General features: G+C 37.7%; 1 protein-coding gene across 1 annotated transcript in view; it reads left to right on the top strand.

The window, feature by feature from the left end:
• The window catches only part of LOC124260707 (flotillin-1-like), a 36,026-nt gene extending 24,869 nt beyond the window's left edge, over window positions 1-11,157 (top strand). The window contains 6 exon segments of the mRNA XM_046694993.1: window positions 2,617-2,769; window positions 3,946-4,127; window positions 4,756-4,801; window positions 5,222-5,359; window positions 6,049-6,213; window positions 7,660-11,157. Of these exon segments, the coding sequence (XP_046550949.1) occupies window positions 2,617-2,769; window positions 3,946-4,127; window positions 4,756-4,801; window positions 5,222-5,359; window positions 6,049-6,213; window positions 7,660-7,689 (714 nt within the window). The 3' untranslated portion in view covers window positions 7,690-11,157.
• The last annotated feature ends 1,559 nt before the right edge of the window (window positions 11,158-12,716 follow it).

Genomic DNA, 12,716 nt, shown 5'->3' with positions numbered 1-12,716 from the left:
AGTCTCATTAGTATCAGATCTTTGACTCATGTTTGAAAGTTAAAGGAAGTATTCCGCGATAAACAGAGCAAAATATATAATGAATGTATCTCAAAAGTGAAGTTTATTGACCTGCTGTGAATGTATGTGTGACAGTTCATGAATATTGTTGTAGATATTTTATGCACCTTTAATGTCAGAAGGGCATGACATCAACAGCCTAACAGGAGTACTGTTGAAAAAATAAATTCCTTGTGGGGGTTTTCGTGGTTAAGTTCAAACTTTCAAAACTTCTTGATGTAAAGATACATGAAAAATGGCACCTGATCAGTTTGAAAAGATGGCACTTGGTTTGCTTAACCCACATATCATATGTTTCAATATTTGCTGAGAATTCATGTGTCACAACTTCCTTTGGAGGTGGCCTTTAGCATGCCTTCATACAGGGAAATGTTACATTGGAGTACAAGATCTGATCCTTAGATTCACTTTCACCCTTAGCTATACAGTTTCATTGCATGTGTTGGGCGTTGGGGTAGGCAGATGGTTAAAGCGTTTGCTCATCATGCTGAAGTCCCATGTTTGATTCCTTGTATGGGTAGAATGTGTGAAGCCAGCTTCTGGTGTCCCTTGTCATGATATTGCTGGAATATTGCTAAAAGTGGCGTAATACCACACTCACTCACTCACTCACTGCATGTGTTGACCCGTGAAGATCCGGGGTAGAATAGGTCTTCAGCAACCCATTCTTGTCATAAAAGGCGACTATGCTTGTCGTAAAAGGCGATTAACGGGATCGGGTGGTCAGGCTTGCTGACTTGGTTGACACATGTCATCTGTTCCCAATTGCGCAGATCGATGCTCATGCTGTTGATCGCTGGATTTTCTGGCCCAGACTCGATTATTTACAGACCGCCGCCATATAGCTGGAATATGGCTGAGTGCGGCGTAAAAATAAACTCACTCACTCACTCACTGCATGTCTTGGTGTACACTGGCTGTGCAAAGTTCTGCCCCACGGGGACCAAGTGTTTATTATAAGGTGCAGTGGGCCAGAAAATATAATGCACATATTTGGGTGTGGGGGGGTCATGAAAAAATGTTTCAATAAAATATGAAGCGCTTTAGCTTTTTGTCAATTCAGGCAGGGTCATAAAAACACTGTACTTGCATAATTGTCATACATCAGTGCATTAGCCTCTCCCTCTTTCTCCCCTCTAAAAATCCCCGCAGGCCTTACACCACACCACACCACACCACACCACACCACACCACACCACACCACACCACACCACACCACACCACACCACACCACACCACACCATACGCACATACCACACCAACCCGCCACCCACCCTATACCAAATGATTGGTCTTCAAGTACCACCTGGATCTGTTCATCATGAGCTTGAATCCCAGATTTGTCCTGAACATGGTGCTTGGTTTGTCACCACCAAAATCATGGATTTATAAAAGTGGTAACTGTCTATTACTCAGCACTTCAGACTTTCTTCTTACCTACCTCATGCGTGGTGGTAACTGAAATAGGGTTCAGAGCCCAATGTGCTCACACTAAATACATGAAACAGTTTGTGTGATTCATTGTTTGAAAAGCCAGTTATAGTCTGTTTGCAGTGAAAACGTACCGATGAATTCAGCTGTAAACAAAAAAGTAAATCAATTAAAGTGAAATTAAGTTTCGAATCTCTTAGTTTTACCTTGCCAATTGAACACTTAAATATCCGAATTTTATTCATCTTAGGATAAAAGTTGTTTAACAAATGATCATAGATTCAAATCGCTATTATTGGTTTGTATTACAAGGGGGTAAGCGTAGTAGAAACAAATGCACGTGCGGTACGTGATGAGTGTTAACTTAGACCAACCATACTTGTTTGGTGTTTCATCTAATTTGCATACCCCCTTGTAATACACACCAATAATAGCGGTTTGAAACCATGATCGTTTGTTAAACAACTTTTATCCCAAGTTGAATAAAATTCTGAGATTCAAATGTTCAATTGGCAAGGTAAAATTATGAGGATTCGCAATCTTATTTTCACTTTATTCGATTTACTTTTTTGTTTAAAGTGAAATTCATCGGTACGTTTTCACTGCAAACAGACTATAGTTACTTCTCTTCCAATTCTTCTAATTCCATATCTGTCTGCCTCAGTGATCATTTTTGTACTGTACCCTAAAGTAAGGAAACCCTTGAAGATCCAGAATTGGTCTCCTCAATCCATGCTTGTCATGATAGGCATAAGGGGATCGGGTGGTCAGGCTTGCTGACTTGGTCAATACTTGTCATTGTATCCAAATTGCATAAATTGATGCTCATGATGTCAGTCACTGGATTGTGTGGTCTAGATTTGATTATTTACAGACTGACATTATACAGCTAGAATATTGCTGACTGATAAAAAAAAAATAATGCAAGGGAGAGAAGTTAACACTGGATCCTCAGACAAATTGTTTCATAGTCAGTGTTAAATGAAATACCGAAATGTAAAACACTTTTTGTGGTACTTTAGTGTGAACTAGGGTCCCGACTCCTCATATTGCAGTTGTTGTAAACACGATGTTTTATTGTAATCTTTATCCTGTCTTTAATTCTGTTTTGTCTCCGCAAAACAGGAAGCTTATGCAGAAGAGAAGAGGATGGAATCGCGTTTTGCTAATGACATCGAGATTGCCAAGGCACAGAGAGATTTCCAACTGAAGAAGGCTATGTATGACATGGAGGTCCACACAAAGAAAGCCCAAGCTGACTTGGCTTATGATCTGCAGGTAAGATATCTTCAACCTATCCTTTCAAATATGTAAACCAAATATGTAAGTACCACAGGCATCTCAATTTTCTGTCCAGAGTTATCTTCTTTGAAGTCCCAGAAGCTGATGGTTGCAGAGATGCCAACTATTATGTTTTTGAAAATAATAAATAATATTTATCTAATTGAGCCAAAACATATGTTGGCACCCCAAATTATGATTGTTGACATTTTATCAAATATCACAGACAACAGATTGTTCATGCTCTGGTCGTGTGACCATCTACAGGGATCATGATTTTCTGCAATACAGTTAATAATGTATTGTCACATGGTTTGGCAAGAATTCAATTTTTCCTTCACACAATAATGTGTCATGATTGTCAAAAATTTCACATATGTAGGTAATGTGATTTAACGAGATATTAGTCATCACAACGCTTTGGGGTATAATATTTCTAGAAAAAATGCAGAAAATGAAAAACGATCCGTCATTTCGTACCTCTTGGATAAAGGTATGCCCTCAGATAATGACATATAAAATATGTTAGTATAGTATTGGATGACTTCCCGTCATAATCAAGAGTCAAAGCTTTGGATTGCTTGATTCATATTTAGTTGGGGGCTGTTTCTTTTAAGGAGGCCCCCATTTAAGTCTTTCAAAAGCATTGTGTCCAGATATTCAAGCTCGCCCTTTTACAATATACTGAGAGTTGACACTTGTGTGACTATTCAGTATTTACTTTGAACCTTTAGCATCATGTGTGAAAAAGTGAAAACATTAGAATAAGTTTTGTCCTTATGATTTCGTCGTCTGAAAGGGGGTGGGTAGTGTCTCCAAAACAAGCTGTTTCAGTAAGCATGAAGGGGGAATCACTTTAACAAGCGATTGTACTTTCAAATTTCTTTTTTATGCACTTTAAAATCTAAGTTTGATTCTAGCAGACGTCTACCTATCTCAAACACAGAAAATGTTTCTTGCATATTTTGTTACCTGAAGTTTGTGGTGCATTTATTGCAGATTTTGCGCTTTTGGGGGGTACCAAGATAAAATTTCAAACAAATGGGGATCGTAAGGCTGGAACGTAGCAAAACCAATTTGCTTGAGGTTGACAGATAATATGTAGAAAAATATTGACCTCCGATTGTGGATTGTAGGTGATAAGCAGCACTAATTGTTACACATTGTTTCCAGGCTGCCAAGACAAAGCAGCGCATCAAGGAGGAGCAGATGCAGGTGACAGTGATCGAGCGTTCTCAGCAGATTCAAGTACAAGATCAGGAGATCGTGCGTCGAGAGCGAGAACTGGAGGCCCAGGTTCGCAAGCCTGCCGAGGCTGAGAAGTACCGACTTGAAATGATTGCGGAGGCCAACAAGTGAGTCAAGAACTTCTGTTACTTTTTTGTCTTTGCAGAGGGCACAGGTGGCCCAGTTGTCTAAGGCAGCAATTCATTGAGTCAAGTTTCGTATTTTGTGGATAACAGAAACCATTGACTGTGGGTTTTATCTCGACTCATCGGGGACCCCTTATTTTAAGGGTCCTTGCAGGCATTACGAGGGTCCTGTGGAGTAACAGTGTAAAGAACTGTATGTTTTGAAATTTCTTTAGAGCCTGGAATTGATCATGTGGACAAGGAGTCTTGGGGAGACAAAAGTGCCTCCAGGGACATCCTCTTGGTGACAGAGATGAACGTTATCAGGTTCAATTAGTTGAATGTTTATCATAGAACCCAACATTTTGCTCATGATAGCAACCACTGTTTTTCTGGCCAAAGAGCCCAAATGTTGGCTAAAATTTCTAGATTGGATGGAGGATTTATAAATCAGAAGCAGGCAACAGGTGTCCACATTCTTGCTCAATGCCTTCGATTGTGAGTTTCTCCAGTCCTGCATTACTTCAACTCTCATCCCAATTTAATACTGTGATATTTCTGAAGTACTGTTCAAATGGGCACTTTTTAATAAGTATGAACACCTTGTATAGCAGCGTGTGTTTTCTTTCAGGAACCGAGTTGTGATGGAGGCTGAGGCAGAGGCTGAATCAGTCAGGGTAAGCTCTTGTTTTGTTTCGAGGGCGATGAGGTAGCCTGTATTTTCTTAAAGCAGCAAGTAAACATAATACTTTTGTACAGAATGATGTCACATAGTTTTTTCTTTGACAGTGGGGCGGTGGGGTAGCCTTGTGGTTAAAGCATTCGCTCGTCATGCCGAAGACCCTACATGGGTACAATGTGTGAGGCCAATTTCTTTTGTCTCCCGCCATGATATAGCTGGAGTATTGCTAAAAGCGGTTTTATACTATACTCACTCACTTCTTTGAAAGTATATTGAGAGCATGATTGATCTTGTAGGTTGGGTAGAAGCCTCTTAAAAGTTACAGGTAATATGGCTACCAGTAATGTACAGTTCCATCACAAAAATATTTGATAAAAGAATGTATTTTAACCTGCCTGGTATGTTTGTGTACTAGATGAAGGGAGATGCTGAAGCCTTCGCTATTGAGGCCAAGGCCCGTGCAGAAGCAGAACAGATGGCCAAGAAGGCTGATGCCTGGAAGGACTTCCAGGAGGCTGCAATGGTGGACATGGTATTGGAAACACTCCCCAAGGTAGGGACTAGGCTTATATGTCAGGGTGCCTTGGGGGTTGGGGGGGGTGGGGTGTTTGTTTGCTGAATGGTCCACACTTGGACATACAAAGCCTGTTTCTTATTACCAGTCCTGTCCAGGAAAAATGTTAACACGCACTCAGCTGAATATCAGGTGCTTTCTTTCCCCATGATTTTGCAGGGAGTAGCCTTGTGATTAAGATGTTTGCTTGTTGCACTGAAGACTGAGGTTTGATGTCCAACATTTGTTCTTCTCACATTTTGTGTTCCTTTTCTGGTCTGTCGAGGGTTAAATTGATACAGCTAAAACATTTGTTCATTTTACTGTAGTTGATTTGTGGTGGCTTGTGGAGTTCACAGTATCAGCTTTCCAAGTTGGCTGCATATTGTATGTGGATCCCTACCCTTGCTATGTTGCAAATTGCACATCTTTAAAGATGACTAGTATGTTAGGAATCAATCATGGCTTGGAACGAGCTTGTACTGCTCATGAAACAGATAAAACCAACCTTGTAAAAAGTATTGTTAATGCAAAAAGTGTTCCAGAATTGTTTGTGTTCGATTATGAAAAAACGTGATCGATTGCTTGGTCATTGCGACCAATCTTCAATTAATCGGACCACTACTAATAGCAATGCTGTGCATAGCGGCAAGATGAACGTACTGACGGTAAACTATCTTTGTTCTCAGTTGGCTGCTGAGGTCTCTGCTCCATTGACCAACACAAGGAAGGTTACCATGGTTTCCAGTGGCAAGGGTGAAGTTGGCGCTATGAAACTGACCAATGAGGTGATGGGTATCATGGAGAAGCTGCCCAAGGTTGTGGAGAACCTCACTGGAGTCAACATCAGCAGGGTAAGTACATGTTGCCTTACATCAGCTACAGTCCGTTTGGCTCAAAGCCGATCGATGAATTGCAATCTAACTCGAAAACTAATAAACATGATCAGCGTTTAATTGAGTATTATAATTAAAAGATCAGACCAACTCTGAGTTCTTTGCAGAATTTATGTCCCAAAATAAAAAAGTTGTTTAACAAATTGATCACAGTTCTCTATTTTTTTACGAGGGAAGAGTGCAAAGAGGAATAGCCAGGTGTGCGAGAAGCATGAGCACAGGTTCCGACATAGTTATTGATTCAATTACCTGTGCTGGGAGATACACACGATTAAATACTCGCATGAAGTCACGTGGGTAGGGGCAGGTTGGGTAGCCTAGTGATTAAAGCGTTCGCTCATCATGCCGAAGACCCGGTTCGATCCCCCACATGGGTACAATTTGTGAAGCCTAAAAGCGACGTAAAACCACTCACTCACTATAAAGTTTATGATTTTTTCAAGGCTGAAACACAGAGGACTGGACCCAAATATGTAAAATGCACAGCATGTGCTTTTGGGTTGTCTGAGCAACAATTAAAAACACCTACAGAGCAGAAGTAATGGCGTTTCGGCCAACAGTAACACACCTGAAGGGGCTGGATCACAACCAGAGACAGTAGAAAAGCGTGATTCATTTCAAAAACTTGCACAAAATTGGGTTCCATTAGAAAAAGATTAGTGGAAACAATAGGCGTCTTGTCTGTGAAGGAATGGTTTGCCAATTTCATTAAAGGCAACAAGACCTGATTTGTACAGAATTGTTAAAGCAAATATGAATAATACTGTGTGTGGTTGACCAATACCTAGAGAGTCATGGTTATGAAGTGCTTCGCCTCTCCCCCAACCATTGTGACCTTAACCCCACAGAGCTGGTCTGGGGTATCATCAAGTCTGTCGGAAGAAAAAACACCGCCTTCAAACTTGGTCGTGTACAGAAACATGTCAGCAATCCATCAGTAACATATTGCAAGAAATATGGCAGAGATGTGTTGACAAACTGAAAAGGATATTGAAACTAAATACTGGCCACCATTAGACTGGTTATCGTTCGAGTGGACTCAGAGAGCAGTTGTCAATATTTTACTGATAGTTTGTTAAACAACTTTTTTATTTTTGGACATAAATTGTGCAAAAATATTAGTATTATATGTTTATTAGTTTTCGAGTTAGATTGCAATGCATCCTTCCACTTTTGAGCCAAACGGAGGATAGATGGGGGCACATGGCCTGACATTACCTAGGACACATTAGCAGGCTGATGACACAGTGTGATGATAACATTTTTATTATTTATTATTTTTATACGTTTTATTCTGAAATGTAGATTTTCCGTAGGACTTGTTTCATTCTCTGCATTTGTGTTAAACCCTGAAGAAATTTTGAATTGTCTCAGCAATGATCATGTTAGCATTTTTCATTTCAGGCAATGAAGATTTCCCAGCGTAAGGCATAGAAGATTGCCAGCCTGCTTTTCATTCTTGATCAACATAAGGACACCAATACTCCACCAGGAACTTTCGATAATTATACTAAAATTATTCTCGTAACCATGGTAACATAATCAACCATTCTAAAAGATGATGAAATGAATAGATCTTTTTAAGGAAACAATCTGCATGTGTGTTTATTAACGATAATTACTACATGTGTGTCTTATAGGATGTTTTTTTATCCCTGTTATGTACTAAGTCAATGTGATTTATAGAGTAAAGATTCTCTAGCATAATGCATGCACCTCTTACTTCATCTCTCAGTGTAGAATCAAGATAGAGATATCATTTTTATATACCCTCCCTTCATTTCATCGTCATTGTATACCCTTCAACATTCATTTCATGTCTTTAATGAACAAATCTTACTTCAAACAACAAGAATACAATATTAAACCTTAGGAGGTTTGGAATGGTTGAAGTGGAATCTGTGCTTCGCATAAATGCAACAAAATTTGGAAAAGTACGTTTTGACAAATATTTTCTCCATCAATTCTGTAAGTGAGATAGCGGAAGAGTGTTTATATTTTGAATATTCGGATAGAAGACAATCAGTTGCATTTATGCAAAGCACACAGGTTACTTATTAAGACTGTTTATTTGTACCAAACCATGTGGTGTGCAACTGTTTCCTGTATGTTGCAGGAAATGGTCTGTGCTGATAAGTATGCAGAGTTATCTGCCCATATTTTTCATCAAGGGCAGATAACTTATGCATGCATGTTTGTGTTCAATGATGTTGATGGTTTTGGTTACCAAATAAAAGAATGTTCTTGTCGCTGAAAAGAATTGAATAATACAATCTTATTAAACAGGATATTTTTACTTTTAGATAAACAGTTCTTTTAAACTGAAGTTTCAATGATTAGAAAACATGACTTCGTCCAAACTTGAGGATTTTGTTGGAGTTTCTTAAACAGATGAATGTCAATTTAATTACCTTTTTTTAATATTTATAGAACACCATGCTCTTATCTTATAAATCTTCAAGAAAATGCTTAGCCTTGCCTGATTGAAACAAACTTATGATTATTTATGTTTTGAAAAGTTTGCATTACATTAACAGTGTAAATAACATTCCCATTTCTGAGTGAAGACCCTACGCCACTGTGTAGTGCTGATATTTCCATACTCATGTAGCCGTTAATATTTTCTGTATATATTAATATAAATCTATTTTATGCTAAATTAACTACATAGTCAGTGCAGTAGCTTACATCACAGAACGGGGCACGTTAGTTTTTTCATCAAGGATACAATATGATATCGTTGTTTACATATTCAGTTATGTTGATTGAAAATATTACAGTCTGTTATGTTTTAAACTTGTTAAGAATCAGCTTATTGTTTTATGTGAGGATTTAAAATTATCTTAAAACCTTGTGTTCCTGCTTTTATGATTGTATTTTTTACCGAGAAAGAACTGGGTTGGCCTGACCTTCTAGGGTATGGAGGCTGAACAAATAGACTCGTACCATGCACCTTCAACAGATTCCCATGTAATATGAATGATATGTTGGAGCTGATTTCAAATTGTATTTGCTGGTAATGAACAAGCTAACAGATTGATGTCCAATTGTTTCCTATTAGGTTACAGCATCCCAGGTCTTCTTATTGATAAAATGGCAGCATTATGATCTTTTTTAAGTTATTACTTAATTCGGATACAGGACGGGAAACATATCTTGAACATTCATACTAACTGGTTTTGGGATTAAATTCAATTCATTGCACCCTGTCATCAAGTCATTGTTCAGTGGTTGAGGCTATAACAAGGAAAGATGCAATATTTTTAGTAAATACTTTGTCTAGCCTAGTGATTCTGCTTGTTTGTCATTCTCAGTTGTAATGAGAAGAATTTGTTTCTTTCATGCTTTTGTCTTTATCAGAAGTATCAAAATTTTGAATGCTAACTTCCAATTTTTTTCTTATATATTTGTAATATTTATCTCCTTGCCTTGTTTTTTTTATTATTTTATTTACAAAATTGAAATGAATTCATTAGTAAAAATCACTTTTGTTAGTGTCGTGTATAATTTTTTCCTGTGTGTTTGTACCATTTATTTTTAGTTGATTATATTGGTTATATTTGAAATCATAACTATTTACTATGAATGAGTAATATTTACTGTCCAACTCTCAAATGATTTATCGAAAACTTCTGATTTGATGCTCAAGGTGTTGAAAATATTATGTAGCTTTTATTTATGAATTTGCATGATCACCACAACCTCTGTCCAAACAATGTCTTGTTGTAGTACCTAGTCATCAACAACCTATCATTAATGATATTAAGAACTTTGCATTTCAAACCACGTCTCATCCAGTGTAATCATCTTTTCTGCCAGGAATTTATGAAGAAGCATAATTTTTTTAATCAAACGTTCTCATTTGTCTCCTTTTAAGATTTTACTTTCAGTTTCGTTTACTTGTTTTCCTTAAACCGATTTTGTTTTGATGCTAACTGAAGTCATTTTCATTGATAGTAGGAAGGATACAACCAGCATAAATAACTATTTTCTGTCAAAAATTGGAACATGTAATGGTTTTGAAATGGGTAGCACTTACCAGTCAAGAGCAAGCTCAATTCTGTTTGGCTGTATTGAACAAAATAATTTGGGGCCAGCGGGGTAGCCCAGTGGTTTAAGTGTTCACTTTTCAGGGTTTGATTCCCTACAATGTGTGAAGCCCATTCCTGGTGTACCCTGCCATGCTATTGCTGGAATTTTGCTAAGTTGGCATAAAACCATAATCGCTCACTCACTCACTTGAGATTAGTTGACTCCCGTCATACAAACAATATGTCAAACATGTAATCCTATTTTGCTGTATTTGCATGAAAGTTTACAGTACTGTACAAGTACCCTTCTGTACTATCAACTCTCTGCTGTCATTAAAACTGTCAATAATCAGTTTAAACGATGACCTAAGTTGAATATGAAAACTGATGAAAATTTTGATTTTTCCACAAATTCACATTGCCATATCCTACTGATAAAATACAACACGTGTTTATGAAAGTCATCTTTTGTTGTTTAAAGTTAAAACAGGAAGCAATATTTTGGTATCTTGATTTACACCTTGTATTGTCCAACTTGTGAGCTCACATATCCAAAATGTTGTGATAATATATTCTATTAACAAATTTCCATCAGTTTTCAATGAGACAACTTTTGCATTCAGTTTTGAGAAAGATTTTTTAACTTTGTTATATGCCCTGTTCTTTTAGTTGTATATAGCCAACATTAGCACTTATTCTGTGGTAGATGTAGAAAAACCAAGAATGCGATGTATCAGTCAGAGTTTTTATGTATTCTGAAATTTTATGTCCAAAGTCTGTTTTTACACATATTGCTCATGAATTGTGGTATTCTTGTGCTATCAGTATTTGATATTAGTGTATCGATTTAGAGATAAAATCTTCATAATTATCTAGCTTTTGTTTTATGTCAATACTTGAATATTTGCTCTTGTGGAAAGGACCTATAGGAAAAGTGTCAAGAATCGGCTTGCTAGAAATGGCGTTGAGAACACTTAATTTTCTTTTCTTCTTTGTGTTTCCATATTTTTGACATACAGGCATTTAAACAGTTGGTATAAAACTGATTAAAGTGAAGATGTTACAAATCATAGTACAGTTTTAGTGACACTGGTGTGACGGTTCAAAGGTTACATGGTGGTGGGGTAGCCTAGTGGTTAAATCATTCGCTCATCACGCCAAAGACCGGGTTCGATTCCCTACATGGGTACAATGTGTGAAGCCCATTTCGGGTGTCCCATGCCGTGATATTGCTGGAAAATTGCTAAAAGTGGCGTAAAACCAAAACTCAAAGGTTACATCATGTCAAGTAAACATTGTTGCCTTCTGAAGTGATTTAGTTTGTTTGTTGTTTAACGCCACATTCCAGCTATATGGCGGTGGTCACTAAATAATCAAGTCTTTACCAGACAATCTAGTAATGAACAATATGAGCATCTATTGCATCTGGGGCGGTGGGGTAGCCCAGTGGTTAAAGCGTTGGCTCGTCACGCCGAAGACCCGGGTTCGATTCCCCACATGGGCACAATGTGTTAAGCCCATTTCTGGTGTCAGCCTGCGTGATATTGCTGGAATATTGCTCAAAGCGTAAAAACTAAACTCAGTCAGTCTATTGCATCTATCTATGCATTTGGGATATGTTGACATGCATCAACCAAATCAGCAAGCCTGGCAACCATATCCCATTAGTCGCCTCTAACAACAAACATTGGTTGCTGAAGACCAATTCTAACCTGGATCTTCTCGGGTCCCTGCTGAAGTACCGTAAGTGATCTTGATGTTCATGAAGAGTTCTGCATCTTGTGGGTGTATGGACTTAAGGCAGTATATATCAGGGCGGTTCACACATCTCATACTGACCTCGTAGGACTTGGATACTTGTTTCACTGAAACCATTTTGATTAACCATTTTATTTTTTATATCCGAATTTTTATAAAATGTATAGTGTATGATACAAAAAATTCTCCACAGTAATTCCTGGCATTATTTCCTCTTTCACATTGACATGTTTTCAGATTGATGGATTTAAATGATGACGAACATACACTTCATGGGTTTTAGTACACTGTGTTGTAGGGCTGGGCTGCACTGGCTAATACAATGTTTTCTGAATATATAGGTACAAATACTATTCATGAATACGTTTTGTTTAACATCAAGCAATTAAAACAGCAAACATGCCATATTTTTGCTAAAGATGAAACATTTAAATGATATTTTCTATGAAGTGAACAAAACTGAAATCCATCGTGAACAATGTTTAATGGCAGTGCTGTAAAGGACCTTAGAAAAATAATTTTTTGGGGCAATATTCCTTTTTGCATATCTCATTTAGACAAACAAAAAATCTGAGGATTAGAACACTTAAAAATATTCATAAATATTTTATTCTTGTGACCACGAATAACAAATTGACATTCCAGTTATCGGGTGGTCAGGCTCGCTGACTA

This window comes from Haliotis rubra, unplaced genomic scaffold (genome assembly GCF_003918875.1).
Source record: "Haliotis rubra isolate DU_JTF1 unplaced genomic scaffold, ASM391887v1 Scf771, whole genome shotgun sequence".
In the NCBI taxonomy this organism is placed as follows: Eukaryota; Metazoa; Mollusca; class Gastropoda; order Lepetellida; family Haliotidae; genus Haliotis; species Haliotis rubra.
This window is presented reverse-complemented; position numbering and strand designations above follow the sequence as displayed.